Genomic DNA, 25,281 nt, shown 5'->3' with positions numbered 1-25,281 from the left:
AGCCCCTTTGTCTATGGCCTCTTTTAAAAATTACTCTCAACCAGGAGTTTTGGTTAAATGATAATAATATAATATTGTCTTTAGCTGCTAACCATCTCAATATTTCAAAAAGCTGAGAAACTTACTAACTTATTATCAAGTTGCTTTCATCATTACCTTCTTTATTTTAAAAATTCTTTCTCCCTGAATTTGTATTTCAGTTCCATAGAAACTTCCCATTTAGATGCAGCGCAGAATTTCAGGTAAGCTTTTTGTATTGTGTACATCTGTGAAGAATGAGGGTGGGGTGTGGTGGGAGTAATCACTAGCACTACAGGGATCGTGTGGAATTTTTGTTTGACTATATTTATTTGTTAATAGGGAGGATTTGTCCTGTAGAAGAACAAGTGGATGGTTAGTGATAGTGATACAGAAAAGAAAAGAGCAAGTAAAAGATTTTTAAAATACAAAGAATAGTTCAGAGGGGGCCATAGACAAGTGGGAGCAGTCTTAGAACTATCATGCTAATTTTAACATGCTCTTAAAAAACCCAGACTTATGCAATAGCTCTATTCATGGTTTCATTTACAAGTCTTCTTTTTCTCTTCTTGTATTGATTTTTGTTGATGTTTAAGTTCACAATTAAAAAAAGTAACAAATTTAAAAATCATCCAAGAGTCAGAAGATCTCAGTTCTGTGAGAAATATACTCACTCTAAAAAGGACAATATCCATTGAGAAGCCAGGAAAGGTTTTATTAATTTTTACATTCATTCCTGAATGAATGAACAGGTAGTTTCTAATGAACTGAACTGGATGCTTGCTTCAGACAAATGCAAGGTTTATTTATGCTGTGCTTTCCAATTTGAATTTCCCACCTGCCTCCCATTGGCCAGCATTCCAGGGTTCACTAAATCCTACCCCACACTCCTGCCACATTCCTTATTTTCTTTATAGAATGACATGATATAAATTCTTTTAAAGGAATTCCCTTAATTGATGTACAATCTTTCTCGTGTCCACCTGAAAGTTTGGTTAAAGAGGCAAACAGGCTAAGTGAAATCTTAATTGAATATGTGGTAAATACAATAACATAAGAGAGTTGACAAAGTGTCAATTGAAATTACAACCTAGGATATTTGTGTTTTCTTTACCATCAACATGCCATAACATAGTATATGTCCATAAATATTAAGAACAAGTCCCATTATTCAAGATAGTGTCTCGTGTTAAGGTCTCATCCTTAATGGTCTTAAACAAAAGAAAATGTTCTTAAGTCAGCCCCATCTGGCCTTGTTGACATAGAAAGAGATGTTCTCTGAGTTTGCTCAGAGAGCAAAGAAGCTGTTAGGTCCAGGCTCTTCTTCTGGTTGATTAGTTCAGGTTCTTGCCCTTATTGATATTAAATGATTATCACTGGTATTATAGATATTATATATTTTCTGTGGAAACATAAGTTCAGTTCATCCCTTAGAGTTCATGTCCTATCTCTGTCACTTCCTAGCTGTATATCCCAGGACAAATCACTTTTCTGTACCTCAGCTTCTCCGTCTGTAATTGGTGATAGCACTTTCACTGCCTAGCTGAGTGTTGTGGAAGCAGATTATTCTGTGGACTTTAAAGCCCTATATAAATATAATTGTGTATTATGAAGAAGGAGAAAGTTATTTCCTTTTATTCTTTTTTTTTCAAATTGCTAAGTTACATCATAGCTTACATATGGATTTCCTGAAAATATATTCTTTGGGGAGGCCTGGACCAGGATACTTCTGATCAAGTGACCTCCTCCCCAGACAAACTGACGTAATCACAGAAGGGGCAAGTAACAAAGAGATAAGGTCCAGAGGTCAAGAACAGTGCTGGGAAGGGAGATCCAGACTGTCAAAGCTATAAGAAAAAACTGCTCCATATCACTAATAATTAGAGAAGTACAAATTAAAGCAACTCTGAGGTTCTATCTCATACTCGTAAAATTGTCAGAAATGGCCATTTCTGGAGTGGCTGAGGGAAAACAGGCATGCTATTTTCCACTCTTAGTGAAGTTATTAATTGGTACAGCCATTCTGAAAAGCAATTTGGAACTACATCCAAAAAAAATCACGAAGCTACACATATCCTTTGGTTCAGTGAAACTGCTATTGGTTTATACCCCAGAAAGATCAAAGAAAGAGGAAAAGGATTTGCACATAGGAAAATGTTTATAGCAACTCTTTTTGTAATGACAGAGCTGGAAACTTAGGGATGAAACTTAGGGAATGGCTGAACAAATTATATTCTATAAATGTCATAGAATTATTATTGTACCATAAGAAATATTTAAAAGCACAGATTCAAAGAAACTTGTGAATTGATACAGAGTGAAATTAGTAACACCTGTAGAGCAATTTATTCAATAACAATTTTGGGAAGAAAAACAACTTTGAAAGACTTACAAAAACTCTAATTAATGCATTGACCAACCACAATTCCAGAAGACTGATGATGAAGTATACTACCCACGTTCTGACAAAGAGTGATGGATTAAAGGAGCAGAATGAAACATACATGGCAAAGTGAGGATTTGTTTGGCTTGACTATACATATTTGTTACAAGGGGTTTACTTTTTTCTTTTTTCATTTGGGGCAGAGGGAGTTGGGGAGAAGGTGAGGTTGTGGTAAGGTTGCCAAAAGAAAAAGAAAGGAGGGTAATTGAAAAAGGTTTAAATGCACAGAAAAGAACAGAAAGGCCAAAAGAAAACCAACAAGCAGGATCAATCTGAAGGTTCTATGTTGAATCTATGCTTAAAAGGAAAAGCAAGGAGTATTTAATTAACAACTTAAAGTTCAGTATTCTTTTTCTGCTCTCCTTTGTATATAGAAATGCTCGTTTTATTTGGTGCTCAAGTTCAGAATTATTTTTTTTAAATGGACATTAAAAAAAACAGACAAGTGAGTTGGAGGTGATAGAGAGAAGCAGAGGTCCCTCTGGCTGCTACTCAATCTCAGCAGCACAGCACGTCAATTTTCAGACAGTGGGAAGAGGTGATCCTCTACTTCTGATTCTCGTCATCTGCACCAGGACTTTGCTGGGTTGCAGATGATGAGAGCAATGGACATCCTGCCTCTGTGCCTCCTTCTGTGTGGTGTGGACAAGACAGACAACCTCGGTACTCTCTTCTGATTTCTCTACCCCTAAAAGCCTGTAGAAACAGCCCCAGCAAGCCAGACTTCTAAGATGTCACCAAATTGTGGACTTAGGAGCAGTACGTGCTGGAGGCTTCTGTCTCCATAACAGAACTCACAATGCAGGTGCTGTGTTCCTCCCGCATCAAATATTTTGCAGCTTTTTGTTTTCATATCAGCAGGAGTACACTTGAACTCTGCAGTTATATAGCACTAGTATCAAAAGAACATCAACACTTTAACATAACAAGGATAATTATCCCAGCATTCCAGTAATCATCCCACAGAACGAACGATAGCAAACGTTCGTTAACAGTATGCACAGGAGGCATTGTGTGATACACACCATCCCTTGATAAGATGCTTCGGTGACTAAATGGCTAAATTACATGCAGGACATTTTGCATTCATATACACAGTGTTCAGGCAAGTAATCCTAAATTGAAAAAAACCCCACTAGCTAGCTTTAATATTGGTAGGTCTACAAAGAATAAATGTAAGCATGAACATTAGCATATACACAAATGTACAACAAACAAAAAGGAACATGGCTAATAGATTTTTACTGTGCTAAAAGCATAAACATACAACATAAATCAATAAACATATTAAGTTACATGCAAGATATACTTTACATGTATGGTCTCTAATGTTCTTGGGTTCTACGTGTAACTGCCCCCAGTTCACTGGTGGCATCATGTTAATCTGGGTACAGTTTGAATGGGTCTAGCTCTCTGGTGGCCTCCTGACCTCTCTGTCCCTATAACTGAGCTGGCTAATAATATGATCTGATTATCTTCATCCTTATACTGGCTACCAGCATTTCCTTGCTCTGTGGGCTATCTCTGTATCTTAGGAATCTCCATAGGTAAAGATCTAGGCAAGAAAAGAGTTGCATCTTGGTTCAGTCCTCTCGCCCTGCATGAACTCCCCTCAGTGTGAGCAAAGTGGTTGGGTAACAGTACACGGAGTCACCTAGAGGCATCACTTTCAGAGCCAGTATCTGGTTCATATAGTTTTTAGACAACTAATAGATGTTATCTTTTGCTCAGAGACCACTAAGGTAAATGTCCTTTGTATCTACTCATTAGAAAGTCCCATTAATTCTTCTTTAGGCAATAAATGGTTGCAATAAATTGTCTCTAAAGGTCCCCTCCACTCCCTAGGGCTACTCTGTAAACAGGCAAGTGTCCTAGTCTCTCAATATCTTTGTATGATTTAGCTTTCCATAGATCTGACAACTTGTGTGACCCTTGAACATCAAAACCTCTCAATAGGTTTCTCTCTTCTCGCTGGAAGGTTTGACAATAGACTCAGGCTTCATACTATCTTTTATTTTTTGTCAGAGCTCTGGGCTGGTTGTGACTAATGGATAACCATTGTTTAGCTTCTCTCAGCTGAGAGATGTGCTGGTTGGTTGTAGGGCTTTGCATCATTTTGATCCTCTGAAACTCCAAAGCACAAGTCAATAGATAGGCATAGTTCTTAACCAAACATACATAAATACAGTATAAAGCAAGAGCTCCTATGATATAGACAGCTTCTCTTGTCTCTTGTTCTCTAAACCTCTGTGCTGCTGTATGGATGGTCAGTGTTGTTTGCAGGATCTTCTTAGTATTTCTGACAGACTGGAATTTGTTTCAGTAAGTGCTGATACTTCAGTGAGAATTTATAGACTAGGACACGCCAAACCCTCAATGTCCCACCTTCCTATTGACAGCAACAACTTCTTTAGGGAACTTCAAAATCATCTTGATCTATCCCAGATCTCGGTGGTCTCTGTTACTCCATCTTCCAGTTTTGAACCCATTCAAAGTCTAGAAAAATATTTTCTTCACGTTTCTGATGGAAGGATTAGGATGGCAACTTGCACAGACTTGTAAGGAATTGGTAATGATGATCCATGATTACTGCTTTCAGAATCTGATGTGACCTTCTCTTCTGTTGCCATCTCTTTTTCCCAGTGCTAGGCAATTTTCTTACTAATTTTGAACCTTGGAGATTCTATTGTGTCTTCCCACCTTTGTACCATCCACATAACTCTTTGCCTAGATCCAGACTTGAAAGCTCTTCCTTGTTGAAATAGTGTGTACCAGATAGATTGGACGAGGGTTGGTTTATCTACAGCTCAAATTGCATTGGTTGCAGCAGACACTGATTTCTGAGAAACAGATTCTCTGGGATTATCCATTTCTTTTCTGTTATCGTTTTAGTGACTTCCTTATCTGGGATTTGAAGGTCTGAGTCATGTGCACTGATAATTTATTTGAGAGTCAGGTCAGTAGTAGTTGCTATAAATGACCTTGTCCTTTGATTGTCCCTGTCAAGTAATTGCATCATATTTAATTTCTACCACCCCCGCCCTGCATATCATGTTAGACTTCAAAGTCTCTGTTCCCTTTTTTATTTACCTTTGCAAGAACAGATTTTTTTTTCACTGTTGCGTCTTTCTATAAGCTTTTGCTGTTAAATCTTCATGTGCAATATGAGTCCTTTGCTTTGCTTCCATGGCACACACTGGAGAGGATGTTCCTTAGTTAGTCAGGATTGAAGCCTTCTTCTCAAAGGCACTGTGGTCCTACATCCTCTGTTAGTGTTTGCCTCACTTCCCTTAACTGCAGCAGCAGGAGCCATGACTTAAGAGCAGTGATGGGAAGGCTCAGTATGATACATCAGACCTCTGTGTATTTGTTTCAGTCTGACCTCATCTATTTTCTCAGGTTCTTCCATACCTCTGTCTATTAGTGACTAATCAAAAATCCAATCTAACTGTAAATTGAGGTTTTTCATCTTTATACTGAACAGTGGAATAGATAAGTACAATATAAGCTTCCTGTAGGTTTTTCCCACAACCATATTATATCTTTAGGTTTTGTAAACATGCTTGCCCCCTGAGTCAGGATATATGGTCATAGGCCCTGCACACGGCTAAGAGCTTTTCCATCAGTATGATTCTCTTTTCTGACTCTTGTTTTTGCTGGTGCTGTGATGAATCTGATGCTTGACAAATCTAACTCTTCAGTTGTTCCTGTCCCAAAAAGATCTCTAATTGGGATCTGATATGTCTTTCTTCTATGAGGTCTGGCATTACCCATACCTACAGGAGAAGTGGAGGTTTTTTTTCTCAGAATTACACATGCTTCTAGTTTCTTATTCCATAAAAGCTTCTACTTTTTAAAGCAATTCCATATCCTCAGAGAGTAACCTTCAGATTAGTCCCCAGGTCCTATTTCCTGCTGTCAGGAATTTTCTACAGCAGAAATTTTTGAATGATCAGATGGATCTTGTAACTTACCAGTGGTAATGACTCATTTCCTGAGTTATTTCCCCTGTGAGCTTTTGCCTTATCTTGCTTAGGCCCAAGCCTCTGTGCCACTTCCCTGCTGTCTACTCATCATGTCCCTACACAGTTCCATTCCACCCCCACCCCCAGCACTAAAATATTTAAAATTAAACAACTGAGACATAAAAACATGGGAGAAAAGTGAATAACACAAAATTCTTCTTAACCAACATCAACAAAATCTGAACTAGGAACCAGCACAATTCAAACTTTTCACTAAAATCCTAGTGTCACAAGAGAGACTTAAAAATAACCTTTCAAAAATAATGATAAAAATAATAAAAAGACTAATTCCAATAATAGTAGAGAAAGCAAAGGGGGAAAGAAAAAGGACCTTTCAAAAATTACTTACCCAAACCAAAGTTTCTACAAATAAGTATCTAAGTGTATATGTTGTTGGTTCCTACTTGTAGGATCATGCTTCCCTTGCAGCACATTTACAGATGGGGACCCTATGTGTAGCACATACCCCTTTAGGAAACTTACCCTACCCGGGCTTAGCTCACTTTTGCCTCAAGGGGTTATCTCACTTAGGTCTTGGGAAATTTGGGAGAGAGAAGAGACTGTGTGTGTATTTATATCAGTCTCTCTCCTGTTTATGGAAACTTGTGCTTGACTAGGGGTATGATAGAAATATATAGAAGTATACCTCCCTTGTTTTGGGGACTTCCAAATGGGATCTTCCCTTTTCCCTGGTACCTAAATTGTTCTTTAAAAAAAGAAGGGGAAATAGAAGAAAACAGAGTTCAATCTCTCCTGTCTACAGGAATCACAATCCCTTCCCAGATCTTTACCCATTACTGTTCCTAATCATAACAAATAAGGATTTAATAGATACCTAATGTTTTTAATGTAGATAGGAACCAAATCCTAAGTAATAATAATGGTAAGCAATAGAGGAACGATTAATTCATAAGGAAATAACTTCCTGCAACAGGGAACAGAATCGCCTTCTTACACTGAGCACCTCCCTTTCTCCTGACCAAGGACCTGAAAGAAATTGACTGCCAACGTAATGGAAGCCTTCCCAGCTGTGGTGGGCAGGGGTCCAGGAAAACTCCCTGGGGCTGCTCTGCAATTTCATAAGCACAACCCAGCACTTCTCAGAGAGAGGGGAAAGAATTGCTCTTCAGCTTCCGACTCCCATTACCTGCAGTGGACATTTGCAAGGTCACAGATACAGGGGGAGACAGAGCAACCTCCCATCTTTGGGAAACTAGGAATAGTCTCATTCCTCCGTTACAGCTTCTCATACCTGGGATGCTCTGTCTCTAGACTTTTTTTCTAGACTCGGCTCAAATGCTACTTTCTTGCCGCCTCCCTTTCCCAGTCCCAGTCACCCCAACCCCTGCTAGTACCTTCCCCCTACTCCGTGTGTATCTTATCTGTATATAGTTGTTTGCATGTTGTCTCCCTCTTTAGAATATGAACTCCTTAAAAGCCAAGGATAGGATTTTCTTTTTCTTTATATCCCAAGGACTTGGAACAATGCATGTCATATACCAAGTGCTTTAATAAATGCTTTTGATGGATGGGCTAAATACTTTAAATTCAGTGTTCAGCATCATATTAATGAAAAGACACTGACAAAATAGGGAATGGAAGATTAATTAATCTTGCTACAGAATGCTCTGTAGTTCCCTAGTCCACATGTATCTGTAAGGAAGGTATTTGTCAACTTCATGTGCTTCTGTTTTTCTTAATTTATATATTATACCAACATGTTCCAAACCAATTTGGTTATTGAACAATTGGGACTGGAAATATATTGATAGAACCCATAGATGCCAAGTAAAAGGATGAAATCTAGAAAATATTACTACTTCTAGAATAAATGGTGTCTAATAAACTCAGGCCAGTTGTGTACCTTATGTCAAAGACTGGAATGAAATTAATCATACATAGGTTAATCTGACAATTAACCTAAAGAGATTTACCTAGCCATAACAGGGGAAGGATATTCAGAGCAAAGAAAGAATATTCAGTGAGGACACAGCATTGATACAGGTGAGTGCAACTTACCCATGTTGGTGTTGATATTGCTGCTGGTGTGAGCCAAAAGCCTGAGGCAGGAGCCAGGTGACAGTTGCTTTGGCTTCTGCACTAAGGACACAAGAAAGGTCCATCACTAGTCCAAGACTTTAGTTCCCCGAGCCAATTATATCAAGGACAGTTCCAGTACTTTTTAAGGAAAAACAAGTCTGCCTTCTATGGGACAGATCCTTTGGATATTGAACCGACTATGTGAGGATTGTGAAAATTTAAGAGCAAAACAGAGGAAAGAAAATACAGTATAGAGATAGTGTGTCCTTGTGTCTGACACACGAGTGTCAGAGACACATGTGTGAGGGGGATCATAATTATATGTGTGGAGTCAGGAAGACCTGAGTTCAAATGTGGTCTCAAACACTTACTAGCTGTGAGCAAGTCCCTAAGAGAAATGATTATTGGATGACCAATTATTGGGAAGACCAACGGTTTTTCCTTTTCCTATTTCCTCATTCTCTACTGGATCAAGTCAGCACCTGAAGGACATCATTGATAATGAGACTGGATTCACTTTCTCCTCAATCTTGTTCAGACCCCACCCAAATGGGGAAAGCCAATTGTGTTCTACTCAGGCTTGGCTGGGAGCGTAGATCCTTTGTCTAGAATGCTCAGAGGCTAGGAGTGGTCTCTTAGTAAAAGCTGCATTACATTACTCCAGCCTTTCATTAGAATAGGCCCACCTCTCATAATATTCATTCTTCTCATTAATTGTTAACCAATCAGAGTTGATTGCCACCTATCTGGAACTCTCACTCTTCCAATGGCACATAAGAGTCAAGAAGCCAATATGATCCATCTTGGGCATTTGAGAGTGCCACTAACCCCTTTTATTATCTACTAGCAATAGTTAATTAACAATAATCAATTAAATGAGTTGCACTGTAAGAAAGAACAGCAACATATAGTCATTGATCATTCCTGAAGCAAGATAAGGAAAACTTAGTGCTTTTCATATATTCCATCTGACCACCAATGTGGATTTGTTTTAGTTCCCAAGCAATCCTACCTGTCTCTTGTCCTCAGCCCCTGAATACCTTCAAAATTTCTAATGGCATATTTCTTCATATCCACTGAATCCCCATTTGGAAAATGCTACATTAATTTCTTTGTGAAGAGGTATAATTGGGGAATGGACAATCAAATTTTGTAGTTAACTGAAAATTAATTTTAAGAAATATTTATAAATGTAAGAACCTGCCTCTAGAATACTTCTTAGCCCATTTTATTAGTTAACCTTATCACTTAATTTTGCAGTCATAGAAATTCTTTGTTTTGTGCTACATGCTTGTTTTTCTTATTTTCTTATATATTCACATACATGTAAATTAACATAAAATTTATATTTTACAAAAGTTTAGAATATTACCAACTACAGATCTTCATTCTAACAACCAGGACAATCAGTCAAGCAGCTGTGTCAGCATACTTTGAAAAAGAGTCCATAAAAGTACAGAATGAAAACTGTTTCTGATAATTTCAGTTAGACAGAGTTATCTTAGGATAAAAAATATTTTGCATGAATTTTACACAGGTAAGACCTGCTAGAATATATACTCAAGGTTATCTCCATACCATAGTGATAATCAGAATTGGACTTTGATTTAACAGTTGTAGGAAGCTTGTAATGGATGTCCTCACTCCAGTCTTCCCCATCCCATAACATTTTCAGCATAACTGCCAAAGTAATCATCCTAAGGCGCAAGTCTGGCCATGTCAGTCCTCACTCAAAAAAACTTTCAGTGGCTCCCTACTGCTGCTAGGTTAAAATATAAACCATTCAACATTACTTTTAAGATTTTTCTCAATTTAGATCCAGTCTATCTTTTCAGATGTACTTTACATTTCATGTCCCCTTTCATATACTAAATGTTCTAACCAAACTCTAAAACTAGCTCTTCCCCATTCTTGGCATTCAGTCTCCTACTTCCATCTACACAAATTGTCCTCCATGTTTTTGAATAAACTCCCTGTTCGTGTTTCCCAAATCCCTATCAGACAAGATAACATGTAAATTGCTTTGCAAAGGTTAAAGTGCTATAAAAAAGCAAGTAGTGGTGGTGACGGTGAAGGTGGTGGTGGCGGTGGTAGTGGTGTTGGTGGCGGAGGTGGCAGCGGTGGAGGTGGCAGAGTTGGTGGTGGTGTGGGTATTGGTGGTGGTGGTGGTGGTGGTGGATAGCAATGGTGATGATAATCTGTCTTCAAGACTCAGCTCAAGGACTGTTGCCTGTGGGTCATTCAGAAGATCTGGTTTTGAATCTTAGCTCTGCTCCTTACTACTTGTATGACTTTGGGAAACTAATTTAGCTTTTCTGAACCTCTGCTTTCTCATATAGAAAATGAGGGAGTTGGAGCAGATGACCTTGGAGGTCCCTTCTAGCTCTAAATCTGTGATCATATGATCCTAAGCTTATACTGACCATTCTCATTGTTAGTAGTCTCTACAGCTCATATTAGTCAATCAATAAACATTGATTAAGTGGTTACTCTGTGTGTGTGTGTGTGTGCTGCCCTGGAAATTCAAAGAAAGGAAATATATGCTCTCAGTGAGCTCACATTCTAATGGCAAAGATAATATGCAAATAACTATGTACATGCAAGATACAGACAGTAAATGGGAAGAGTATTTGCCTGTGTGCATATTATATCCCACAAGTAAAATATAAACTCCTCCAGGAAAGGGCATTTTTGTGTTTGTCCCTTTTCATTCCCAGACCTAGCACATAGGAAGCACTTCATATGTTAATTGTCAAACTGAAGTAATCAGTTATAAAAATTTAATCTCAAATTGCTCTTAGATATTTTAACTAGCAGAATAAACATGAATTGAATCCTTAGGTGAAGGCTATGCCATGAGCAGTGTAGAATAGAAATTATAGAACAAGTGCTAATCTACATTGGTAGAGGGAAACTCCTCACTGATACTTCTCTATACAAGAGATATAAAAGATCTGGTCAAAAATAAATAGTAGATATTTGAAGTGCTGGTCCTTTATATATGCCTGTTAACTGTTGTGTTTCTGTATTTTGAAATTTTGATTAGCAGCTTTAGTATTAAACATATTTCTGATTGTATATTTTTCTTTCTTCTCTTTGCTTTCTAGTTCCAGGAAGAATCCATGCAACATTTCAATGCCAAATTTTAGCAAAAAACCAGCAGACCTAATTGGCCAGGAGGTGACACTTGTTTGCTTTCTCCTGCTTTTATTGGTCTGGTTCCTGAACCGAGAATTTGAAGTCAGTTATAGGCTTCATTATCATGGAAGCGTAGAGGCTGACCTTCACCGTACCAAAATCCAGAGTATGAGAGATCAAGCTGACTGGCTGCTAAGAAACATTATCCCTTATCATGTGGCAGAGCAACTAAAGGTTTCTCAGAGCTACTCTAAGAACCATGATAGTGGAGGGGTAATCTTTGCCAGCATTGTCAACTTCAGTGAATTTTATGAAGAGAACTATGAAGGAGGCAAGGAGTGCTACCGAGTCCTAAATGAACTGATTGGGGATTTTGATGAATTGCTGAGCAAACCAGATTATAACAACATTGAGAAGATTAAAACCATTGGGGCCACATATATGGCAGCCTCAGGTCTGAACACCTCCCAGTGTCAAGACAGCAACCATCCACATGAACATTTACGAACCCTTTTTGAATTTGCCAAAGAAATGATGCAAGTTGTGGATGACTTCAACAACAACATGCTGTGGTTTAACTTTAAACTTAGAATTGGCTTTAACCATGGACCCCTCACTGCAGGGGTTATCGGCACCACAAAGTTACTCTATGATATTTGGGGAGATACAGTGAATATTGCCAGCAGGATGGATACTACTGGAGTTGAGTGCCGCATACAGGTGAGTGAAGAGAGCTACCATATCTTGAACAAGATGGGATATGAATTTGACTACAGGGGGACAGTAAATGTGAAGGGAAAAGGTCAAATGAAAACCTACCTTTATCCAAAATGCATGGACAGTGGGATTGTGCCACATCACCAGTTATCTATATCACCAGACATTCGAGTTCAAGTAGATGGCAGCATTGGACGGTCTCCAACAGATGAGATTGCCAACTTGGTGCCTTCTGTTCACAATTCTGACAAGATAACTTACGGTTCTGATAGTAATACACAGGCTAAGGATGTTCACCTATCTTCCAAGAAGCCTCGGAAAGATCCAGTAAAAGCAGAAGAAAGGTGTAGATTTGGCAAAGCCATAGAAAAGAGTGACTGTGGGCAAGTGGGAGATGAAGAAGCCAGTGAGCTAACCAAGCTAAATATTTCAAAGAGTGTATGATGCAGCCACAAAGAGCTAGCTACATGAGGTGCTCTCTCCATAGAAACACAATAATATTTACAATTTGGCTGTTTTTCTTTTCAAGAGACACATTTCCAGTGCCTAGGTTATGTTGTCATTAAACCCTGACTTCTGTGTGGATCATGGATGTTCAGGGTTCATTTTCATCCATCTCTTTCCCCTCACTTCCCCTCCTTGAAAAGCTTCCCACCTCTTTCTGTACTTATCTTTCAGCAGCATGGAGGATAATAAGTGCCTTCAGGTATATTCCCTGGCCTTGCAGTCTGGGTACAGAGGCCATTGGCGAAATCATGGCTTTGGGTGTCAATTGCATTTTAACACAAAAGCTGTGGTTAAGATATCATTTTTATTGTTGTTTCTCGCAAGACACTTTTTTTGGCTAATATAACTCTTTGAGATTTGTTTATTTCTTTGTGTATATATAATAGTGTTTTACAATCATCATCTGACCTTTGTATGTAAACACACTTGCATTTATGAAATTGATATACAAGTGCCAATAATGTACTGAGAAGGGACATTAAAGGAAAGGGAATAATTTGTAGTGAGCTGGGAAAGGCATTGATTCCACAGTGGCTTGTCCTTTAGAGAAAGCCTGTAATATACCTGTGGTGATTCCATCCTCTTTTGCAAATGCTTTGAAAACACACATATGCTGTTGTGTGTATCGGATGTGCCACTTTCCTTACACTCAGTGGTTTTCAGACTTCATCTGCTTTCAGGGCAACCTTCAAAGTGCAAATAGGTAACAAAGCATCTTCAGTCTGGGCCATCCAGTGTCAGAGAAGCCATTTTCACTTTAGTAAATCCCTACTCTTAAGGGATTTTCAAGTTCAAAGTTAGTGTCTTTGAAGTATGTGTGTCTGAGAGAAGAACTTAAAATAAATGTCTTAGGGTTGCATTTATTTATTTATTTATTTTCAATAAATGTGATTAGGTTGGAAATGGGTTTTGGGGTAGGGGTCTTGATAGAGGGAAATATTTTGTTTGCAAGAATATAATATAACAATAATCAGATGTCCGTTAGTATTTCAGCCACTTAGCTACCAACCACTGTGAGGACGTTGAGCAGTATTTACATCAAAGCAGGTGTGGATTCCAAGTCATCAAATGCATGTTGAATCTGAAAATCCCAGCTTCCCATTTTGTATGGAATGCTCCTCCTGCCCAGCGCCCTCAGGCTTTGTGTTGTGGTACATTGTTGCACTCTGGCATTCTGCTGTCTTTCTGCTTGCCTCTTCACTCACCGCAGGTATTGAGATCAAAATGCTTTCTCTGTTCCATTTAAGGATGTATATAGAAAGAGCTTTCATCATGAGCTAAGAAGCACAGGAACTGGTCACCAATATTAGTACTCCATTTGTTTAGACAAATTTGAATCATTTCTTCTTTTCTTTATTATTTCAGACTAGATGACTTATGGGGAGAGGGGTGAAATGTGTTCCTTCTTACCTGTTTTGGATTGAAAGAGTTCTTCCACTATACTAGAAGATGAAATAATCTGTACAAAAATGAGTTGATTGGCCTAAGAAAATATGAGAAATCTCCTTATGCAGTCACATTGAACTGTTTTATTCCACCTTGAGTTCAAAGCTCCTTAAGAACTGAACCCAGATTATAATTTCTCTAATAGCTGTTAATACTCTCTGAGACAACACTAAAATATAGCTCATAAAATAATTTGAGAAAGCTACTTCTATATTTTAAGATTCCATATATGATTTACCATCAACATGTCACTCCATTCAAATCCTATTATAACTGCCCTTACCAGATCCTTGGTTCTCATAATGTTGTTCTCCACTGAGTAAAATGTTGACTATGATCATCTAACTCACAGCTCAGGTTGAATCATAAAGAACACAAAGATGGGTACCCACTAATACAGTTTTATATCCATAATGTTTATTTTGTAGGGCAATAACATCATTATCAATAACAGTAATATTTTCCTTCAGGTTTTGCCTGTCAATTTGTTGGTCTTCCACTATTGAAGGAAGTATAGTTGTTCAAATACCTCTTGCCTGTAAAGAATGTATTCTTCCAAATAATGCAGAATTTATTTTTATTTCTTAAGAAATAATAATAATAAAAGACTATAATTTATTAATGAATTGCTGATCTGCTTTGGTAGGGGGAGCTTCCACAATCCCTCCATGGATGGAATCCGAGGTCCAGACCATAATAATAATAACTCAGCTTTATGTAAAATTTTCCTTACAACCACTCTGTGTGGTAGGTATTAGTTTATTATCCTTGTTTTACAAGTGAGGAAACTAAGGACTGGGGAAATTAAATGACCTGTCCATGGTGGTTACATAGGATTTAAGGTAGGATTCAAACCCAGGTCACCCAACTCTAAGTCTAGCACTTTGTCCATCACATCACACCACCTCTCATGCTAAGTAATGCTTTCCTTCTTTTGGAAATATTCTCTTGAAGGTATTTTCTTCTCTCAGTATTAAAGAGTGTGAACATTTTAATCTCCTCTTCTCCATTCATTAGGATCTAAAATCTCTGCAGTAACTAGTAATTGAAATGATTGGTTAGCTTAAGTTGTACCCATTGTAACTGCTTGAATCATCACAATATACTCTAATAAGTTATTTATCTTGGTGTTTGCTGCTCTATTTTCAAACATGTTTCCTTTTTCACAAAGAAACCAGGTGTAATGGAAAGAATGTTAGACTAAGAGTAAGGAAAGAGTGAGCTCTGCATCCCCCCACTGATGTTAGCTGTGTGACCATGAGAGAGTCACATGAATTCTCTGAGTTTCTTTCAGCTTACTCATCTATAAAATGAGGATAAATGACATCAATAGTACCTATTTAATGGAACTGTGATGAGAATCCAATGGGATAATGTGTTTAAAGGCACTTCATAAAACTTAAAGGCTATATAAGTGTCAGTTAGTATTACTTTTACAAACTTTTAAAAATTCTCATTCATGACTGCATGAAATTAGTGACTTGCAGTCAGAGGAAAAGAGTTCATTGGCACCTGGTGGTCTGAAAGGAAGGTTTATCCTAAAATTTATAATGATGTCTTCCAGAAAAGTTATCCTGAGTCTACTTAAATAGCCAGTTTGGGCAGCTTTTCCATGTCCCAAAGTCACTGTTCTCTTGCACAGAAGCCAAAACCATAGCTGACTTACCTCATTATGTCACCACAGAACCTGTATAGTAAAAGCCTACTGGCAATCCCATTGAGCAAATGGTTCCTACAGGTGAGCATGCTTCCAAACTTTGAATTCAAGTGCTAGTAGCTCTTCCTTCATTAGATTGTTCTTTGGTGTGGTTATAATTATGCCTTATGAGTCTAGTGTCAGAAGTAGTAGCTTCTGAATATGTGCCAACAGTTGTTTATGATTGCATTCCCTATCTTCTTCTTCGCCCCAGTCAGATAAGGTGTAGAATCAAAGCAAGACGAGATATCAAAAATCACCTAATTCAACCTTCTCCTTTTATAAAGAAGGCAACTGAGGCACAAGAAAGATGAAGAGACTTGCCAAAGGTCACATGGTTAGGAAGTGGCAGAGTGGGACCTTGAAGCCAGGTCTCGTGGTTCCCAGTCCAAATGTTCTTTCCACTATGCTAAGCTGCCTCTAAGTATTTTAATGACTTTTCCATAGTTTTTCATAGAATAGGTACAACATTTTTTTCTATTTAGAAACTTGATTTTTTTTCCTTTACAATTGAAAGACAGTTATAAAAGTCCCTGGATAAATCAAATATTGTCAAAGATTAAGCTCAGAGCACCTTTAGGTGACTTGATTGGCTTTAGAAGTTATATCTTGAATTGCATGCCTCAACAGGACATGGAAAACCAAAAGCCAGTGTGTTTCACACATCACACAGGTTGGCCATGATGTTTACTTTGTCCTAAAAATGCCTCCTTGTGTACCTTTTAGATTTTTGAGGTAAGAATGTCAAAGAAACATCAAATGTTTCCAAAATTTCTCCATGCCTTGAACCTGCATTGCAGTCAACAGAAGCAAATTCTGTTTGGTCTTTTACATGTGTATTTTTTAAAATTCATTTTTCTCATCTCCAAATTCATCCATTGAAGAAACATGCATTCAAAATCCACTTAAATCTAAATATTCAGCCCCTGGCATGTCTTCCTTGCAGTGACTGGTGCTGTGGTAGGTATTAAGACAGTATTCTTGCGCTTTCTGCTCTCTGTGGCTGAAATAACAGGCTAATTTTTCCCCTCAATACTTAAAAAAGTATTTTGTAAAGAAGATTTAAAAAAAAGGTTTGTGTGCCAGACAGTTTTTTGTTTTGCTTTTAACAGCCATACTTACTTTGGTTGGCATTGGCCAGGGGATGTTTTATTTCTAAATGTAGCTTTAAAAATAATAATACTTTTATAATCATGTTACAAAAGAAAATAATACCTGGGGCATTTCACTCATTCCTAGCTCCTTCCGCTACCCAAACAGTAACAGTGGTTCACATTTAACCAATTCTATAAAGTTTCCATGGAGTTCACAACAAACCTATAAGGTACGTCATATCAATATTATTGTCTTCATTTTACAGTTTAGGAAACTGAAGCTCATGACAGGTTCAGTAAGTTACTAACAGTCACATAGATAACTAGTAAGTGGCAGAGTCAAGATTTGAACCCATGTAGTCTAAGGATGATTTCATTCACATCCAGTAACACTATAGAGAAACAATGACAACTTGCAGCCAAACATAGCCTGGCATAGTATAGTGTCCCCTTGTGAATTCCTCTGCGATACTTCTATAGGTGAGTCAGCAAACACTGAAATCTCAATGTGTGCAAAGAGCTTTCAGATGCTTGTTGAGGAAACTAGTAAGTACAAATAGGGCCATAAGCCCTTGGGGAACTTGATAATTTGATTGAGAGAGAAGGCATTCAGCTGATCATCCTTTGAACACTCAGCTTCTATGTATTTACTATTAAAGGGTCTCACAGTCTGCTGAAGAAAACGAAGAGTGAAAAATGTCTACTTATTAAGTTTTTTGATAGTGACCTAATGTCTACCATATCATCTAAGAGTGACAATGAGATCATTTTCCTTTTCAAAAACCTGTGGTTAATCTTGCAGGATTTATTGTATAGCAAAATAGCAATAGATAAAGGCTATTTAATGGAACCAGTGCCACCAAAACTGATGTCCAGGGTAATGAAAGAGCACATTTCAACAGTTTTACCCAGAAGCCAGAACTTTATTTAAAACCAAATGTCTTGCAATGTGTGATCTGTGAACTAGATGGATTTTTTTCACTAATGAGAATCTTTCAGAAAAAAAATCTTCCTTCTGGTGAAGGGCTTCTCTTCTCTTTCTGCAATCCTGTGGTTACATTGCAGAAGTCTCTGCTTTGCCTGCAGAGGGCCTATTTCATGTCCAACTTCCTAGCAGTGTCTGAGTACCAGCAATTTGATTTTAACATATTCCTATCAGCAGAGTTCACAAACTCTTGATACGTTATATCATTAGTTTGTTTTGGGAATCTGTGATTTGCTCTTTAAAATGTTCATCTTGGGATCTATAACCAATCATGCAGAAAACTTCAAAGATAATCAGAACTACGTGTAGTAAATGGAATTCCCACAAATTATTCAGCAGCACTTTTTTTTATCCCATGTCCATAATGTCCCAATCACTTGATTGCCAAAGAAAAAATTTGTAATATAGGCTAAGAGAGAAAGTAATATTTTTTAAAGGGATAGATATGACATGTTTACACAACTCTAAAAAAAAAGTAGTATAGAAAAAGATGAACAGAGAGTAGTATTCAGGGGAAAGTAACTAAGGTAGTAGAATATCATCTCAAGTCTCAGTGGAGTTCTACTGGGGGCAGAACTAAACTGTGCCAACCAATGTCATGCCTTCTTCAACATCGCACACTTGTCACCACTTCATATACATATCCTTCCCAATCTTGCAATCAGACATCTCAAATTGGCCTTTCTAGTACTAGGCTTTTTTATCTTTCGCATGACATCCCCAATACTAGAGCATAGACCCTGTGTGCTTAATAGAGTTCTGACTATCCCTGTTGTGCCCTTCCACTCGTCCTCTCTGAGTCCTATCCTAAATACTCTACTGTGATCAACAAAACAAAATTTCACACACATACACACCCCATACCTGAGAAAGTATTCACATCAACAGTGACGTACGTTGCTGACCTGGGTTTCAGCAAGACATTTGGCAAAATCCCTCATGATATTCTTTTAGACAAGATGGGAAGTTGTGATCTGGATAATGGTGCAATTAGCTGGATTTAGAACTAGTTAAATGACTGGAACCAAAGAGTGCTAATTAAAGGATTGTGAGTCAATTTTCATGCTTTCTTGTAGGGTATTCCAAGACTTTGTCCTGGGCCTTGTTTTATTCAACTTTTTAAACAATGATTTCTATGAACTCATGAATGGAATGTTTATCAAGTTTGTAGGTTATACAGAGCTAGGAGGAGTGGCTAACATGTTACGTGATGGGTTCAGGATTTAAAGAAATCTCAGCAGGCTAGAATGATGGCCTTAATCTGATAAGATGACATTTAATGGAGGTAAATGTTAAGTTGTGTACTTAAATTCAAGACCTCAGCTGCCCAAGTGCAAGATGGGGAAGATGTGGTGAACAAAAGGTTGTGTATAAATGATATTGGGATTTTAATGAACTTCAAGAAAATTATAGTTCAGCAGTGTCGCATAATGGGGGAGGGGAAAAGTATCTTTTTTTTTTAATGTGATGCCAGGCTATGTTAAGTATCATATCCAGAACTAAATAATGGTAGCTCCATTCTCTCTTCCGGTTATGTGGGGTATTGTATTTGGTTCTATGTACCAAATGAACAAGCTATAATTTGTCCAGAAGATGGCTGGCTACCAGGGTAGTGAGAGGAACTAAAAAAAACATGTCCTACAGTGATCTAAGGATGTTTAACCTAGAGAAGAATTGGGGGATATACAGTGAAACATGATAGCTGTCTTCAAATATTTGAAGGTTTTCGGATGAAAACAGACGTAGGCTTGTTCTGCCCAGCACTCAAGGAGCAGAGCTGGGAACAATGGACAGAAGACAGACAAATTTTGGCTTGCTTCCTAACAAACAAGAGTCATCCAGAAATGGAAAGAGCTACCTCAGGGGAAGGTATTACATATCACTGGAGATCTTTAAGCAAAAGCTGGATGACTACTTACTAGAGAATTTATAGCGTGATTTACTATTAGGTATGAGTTGGACTAGAGAGTCAGTGAGATCTTTTCCAGCTCTGAGATTCTATGCCTCTATGTGAGAGATACAATGTTTCTTTGACATCAAGAAACTTTTTATATCCTATAAAGACGACTCATAAAATATGCCTGTGCATAGGATAGTCTTACACTTGTACTTTTCCCCAAGAAACTAAAAATACTTTTATTTCCTCTGATAATTCTATGAAGTAGTTAAGGAATAGATATTTACTCAGATTAGAAAAAGGCTTAGAAATTAAATGATTTGGTCAGGATTGCCCATTGACTCACCACCTCAAAAGCTCTTCCCACTATACCAGGCTGCTTTTATTTGTAGCATGAAAACAGCTATTTGCCAAATAAACTATCCATCTAATTTCTGGGCCTCCATTCTTTCTAGGGCGATAGCTGAGAATCCAACTCTGGTGGTAAGATTGAGACATGATGCATTTAAAGTTGTGGGAATAAAAATGAGTCCAGTGAATGAGGTAAAATGCAATTTCCCACTTTAGGGTTTATGCCTCTGATTTTACATTTTTTTTGAAAGACGTCATTTAGACAACAAATGAACTATTAAAGTTACTTTTTCTCTTAGCATTTTTTTTACTCTGTTTCCTAATGGAAATTTTCTAGAATTAGCTAAATGTATCTGACCTTTAAAATCTAAGGATGTGGTGACAGTATAATAACAACAGCGAAAAAGCAAGGAAAGGTCTCAGAAAACCTGTGAACATGTTTGTGCCTTAAGAGGCAGGGGTATTAAATACAGATAATTTCTCAGATACTTTAATTCCTTTTCCCTGTACAGACAACAGTGAATGCTTTACAGTCTTTCTTTATTTTCTCATTTGTAAAATACCTTTTAAAACCTTTTTTGTTTATCAAATCATAGAAGTCTCAAACTGTGGAAGAGAACCTAACAAATTATAGGAAATTCGCTGGTCAGGTTCCAATTCTTATTATCTTGGAAATTTATGAGAACTCATTACAGTTTTATTTAGTTCTCAACTAGCAGCTTCTTCTTTCCATATACACATGCCCTACTTTGCCGATATCTACAGCAATACTCCCTAAAGCATCAATGCAAATTACTACGTGTTATAAGGGCCCTAATAGTGCCAAACTTGTACATTCAGAGACCTGCACTATTTCATTTGTTGAAAGTGAACTCTTCCTTATTATGCTTCTAAGTGAAGTATGGAAAAGCAGTCATACAACACTAATCGAAGACTGTCAGCCCCTGCAGTCTTTTGTGTTTGCTCAGTGAACACTATGATTTGTTGCACTTTGCCCAGCCTACACTCCAAATCCCCATATCATTTACAAACTTGTGGTCTCTGTGTGGGAATTGAAGATGAGACAAAAGACAAAGCTGGAAAACCTTGAAGTTCTGCATAAACCCCATCTGGTCCTTAAGTAATCCCCAAATCTGTTTAGCTGAAACTAACTCCTGAGAGTGAACTAGACACAGAAATGAGCTCTCTACCTATGTCTATCCTGCTTCAATTAGCTGCAGACCAGAATGGATTCTCTGGTCTTGTTTAGAATCTGACAGTACCACACAATAATGCATTTTCCCACTGGAGAGTTTTTATGGTTTCTTGAAACTGTCCTGGGGCTTAGGAGGTGTGAGGTTAGGAAGTCCAACCCCTTAAAAGTGTCGACTAGACAAGAAACCATCCAGAGATTGCAATTAAGCCTCAGGTGACAAAGGGCTGTTTCACTGCTGCTTTTTTTGACAAGCCTAGATCCCCAAAGCTCAACAATTCCGATCATATAAAGCCATCTTACTGTGTATGAAGAGCAGGGTCTCTTGTAATACCGTCTTAAAGTTATAGCATTCAATTTAAGCAGTAATAAGAAATACATGAATAAGTAATAAGGGAAAAACCAGAGCCTTAACTACTTTACACATATCTCCTAAAATAAGCCCAGTGTCACTTTAGGATTTAACATTCCCTAACTATATCAAGAATTTGTTGCTATTCAAACCCTGGTTTCTTTACGGTTATGTGCTTCTGGAGTATGAGAATGAATGGCAATTGAAACTATATTTTATCAATTCGGATAAAGCTATACTCATACCAAAGGTAATTTTGTGATTCTTGTTGTGTGTTCCATACAATGTGCAGAGTTGTGACATACAAGATGAGATACATCATAAAAGTATCATTTCACTGAGATCTGGCTTGATTGGAATGTCTTGAGATTTGTAGTGCTTTATGTTTCTCTAAAGTTGTGCATTCAGAGAGTCTTAAGTAGGAATGTGTTGCTCTTGTTCAAGCATTTGTTTGATTTGCAGATGGCTATATGTTGTGTATTGAAACTGATATCATGTATGCCAGAGTCTCTAGCCATGAAGACAACCATTGCTGGTCATGAAATGCAGAAAGAAAGAGCAAAAAAAAAAAAAAAATTATCTGTGGATTATGAAGAACCTTTCAATTCCAAAAGCAATGATAGTTTTCTTTTTTAAAAAGAAAATCCCATTTTCTAGAAATTGTACTTAATGGTCTTTTCTCATTCCCAGCAAATCCTTTTATCACTCTTTCTCACCCTCTCATCCCCTTAACTGAAGGTCAGAAAATACTGCTGATGGGAAATGTTGAAGCTTCACTTCACCTGGGGGAGGAGGAGCTATTTAGGAGCCTAACTGTAAAAAGACAAAACAAACAAAAAGAAATATTTATGCTTTGTCAACAACCAAAGCCAAGAAGAAGTTGTATCTGTGAAATATTAAGCTATATCTGTATATAGAATAAACACACCATGATCTTTGACTCTACTACAGACCTTGTAATCAATTGTATACTATGTTTTACTGTATTGGAGAAAATTTCACAGTATAGCTATAGAAAAGCTGGGAGAATAATTTAAAATACAGTGTAATTAACATGAAATTTGTTGTTGCTTTTTTCTTAATTTGGCATAACTTCAAATGAAAATTGTGCTAAGTACAGATGATTTACCAAAAAAGAAAGTTAACTACAAAACTCAGATTAGATCCTTTATTAATAGAACATTGGTACATAGGTTCATAGCCCTTATCTAATTTCACAGATGAAAATGGAAGAACCTTTAAGTGTATCAAATATGACCTTGCTTAAAATTACAATCTGATAGAGAAGGTTGGGGGAGTTTAGGAGGAGGGGCCACTCTATTGTACGCCTCTTATGCATATGATCTAAAGAACAAGATTGGGTTGGTTACAGAAGGGAGAAAGAAGCGCTCAAGGGCACAGGAAATACCAACCTGAAATTAATTCTCTGGAGCACAGTGTCATCTCACCTTTGCTGGTTTGGGAAGCTCACCCTGTGCATACAAAATGTGTGCACAGCTAGAAATATGGCACCTAGAGACATGCAGTTCAGTTTTCCCTTTCCCCAGGTAGAAGCCTAGGCAAAAAGGCCAATGTAGAAGGAGAACAGAGAGGCCCTTCTCTTCTAAACAGCTTTGTTCCCTGGCACAAAGGGGAAGATGGAGCTAATCTGTCATTAAGAAAATTTTTAAAGCTGAGTTGCTGTACCTGTCGTTGGTGAATTGACTCTGCTGGAGCACCAAAGTTCTCTAGCTGGTTGGATTTTATTCAATACTCATCTTCACCCACAAAGAAGTAATCTAACATATATTTTCATTTGGGCTTTTTTAAAACAAGAAGAATGAATTTAATTTTGCCCATGGATCTATTGAAACAATGCAGATCCAGCAGAGGTAAGTAACCATATGATCACGGTCAAGTTCACCAGACGTTGGGCTTGAATGTGCAATGGCCTGGATTCTAACCTAAGTTACTTAAGATTTTCTAGGTTTGAAGACTTTGCTGAAAATTAAGTGAACAAGCTTTAGATACGTAATAACCAGACAACTATTTTCCAAGTTTGGTTGGATCATGGTCTTCTACACTGGTTGTTTGTTTATTTCTTTTTGAATGTGATTTCAAGAATTTTAATCCTTGTTAAAATGCAGTTACAGTATTAATAGGTGTATAGATTTGTACATGAACTATGATATAAACATACTGTGCTTGTGAATGAGCTGGACTTTTCCCTTTCATTTCAACCATCCGGAACTAAAATAATTTTCTTAGTCACATTTTGGTGATAGGAAGGGGTCATTAAATAATCATTTTTAGGTAGACATTCACACAAATTAGTAAGACTGAAATGTAAGAAAGCTTATGCACTTCAAATTGCCAAAGAGGTTTGTATGTAAACACCTTGCAGATCCTGTTATTTTATTTTCTTTAATGGTGTTGATTTTAGTTTATGATTTGTTAACCATCAAGATTTGGGGGAGATTAAATTTGGCACTTTTGTTGCACTGTTGTGTCAGGCAAGAATTTTAATTTCACAGCTTCCAAGTTTATGGAAATATAAAAATTAGATGCAAATGAAATCCACTAGAATTCTTAATTATCTTGTGAATGTAATATCCGTCTGCCCTACATATGCTTCTGAGTTGTAGGTTTCAGTGGTTTTGAATATAAATATATATACATATGCACATGTACTATATACAAATAAACATACGTACATTGAAACACAGGGACCAATGTCAAAATATAAAGCCACGTCAAACTTTAAAGTAACCATAAAGGAGGCTGTTTCACCTCTGAAAACTGTATATATGTGTGTGTATGTATATGTTATACATACATACATTATATAATATATATATTTTTTTTCCAGTTAAGGTTTAAAAGCAGCACTTTCAGCCCAGCAAATGTCATTTTTGTTTCTGGTACCCTTTTATTTTAATAGACTTGACAAATACTTCCAGAATGAAAATAAGAATGTTTCATTTGAAGAAAATGTTGGCAGACAGCCACAGACTAAGGACGCAAACTAATTTTGCTCTTGTTTTTCTGCCAACAAACCCTTGGCCTCCATGCAGCCAAAGGCTCAAGAGTCGTTCTGAAAATGGAAACTGGAGACAAATCACCACCCCTCCCCCACCTGTTCCCCCACAAAATCCTTAACTAAAAAGATGAATCTCTAGTATTTCTTGTTTCCTCTGTTCTTCCGAGCATACTGTTTCATTGAATATTCCCAGCTTTTTAGTCTGTTGATGATGAGGAACAGGGGCATGGTTGTCTGAATAGTAAGCTGTTTATGGGTTTGCCTTAAAAGCAAACCTGATAAATGAAAATCTGGGCCTATTCCAAAGATAGATGAGATGATTCTTCATCATACAAGGTAATTAATTATATGATTTTTTTTG

At 37.4% G+C, this 25,281-nt stretch overlaps 1 protein-coding gene across 2 annotated transcripts in view; it reads left to right on the top strand.

The window, feature by feature from the left end:
* The window catches only part of ADCY9 (adenylate cyclase 9), a 165,421-nt gene extending 141,326 nt beyond the window's left edge, over nt 1-24,095 (top strand). For both annotated transcript variants that reach the window (XM_072603319.1, XM_072603308.1), the window contains exons 9-10: nt 201-242; nt 11,634-24,095. In XM_072603319.1, the coding sequence (XP_072459420.1) occupies nt 201-242; nt 11,634-12,825 (1,234 nt within the window). In that variant the 3' untranslated portion in view covers nt 12,826-24,095. The remainder of the gene's footprint in view (nt 1-200; nt 243-11,633) is intronic.
* Nucleotides 24,096-25,281: the final 1,186 nt, after the last annotated feature.

Source organism: Notamacropus eugenii, chromosome 1 (genome assembly GCF_028372415.1).
Source record: "Notamacropus eugenii isolate mMacEug1 chromosome 1, mMacEug1.pri_v2, whole genome shotgun sequence".
NCBI classification, from domain to species: Eukaryota; Metazoa; Chordata; class Mammalia; order Diprotodontia; family Macropodidae; genus Notamacropus; species Notamacropus eugenii.
This window is presented reverse-complemented; position numbering and strand designations above follow the sequence as displayed.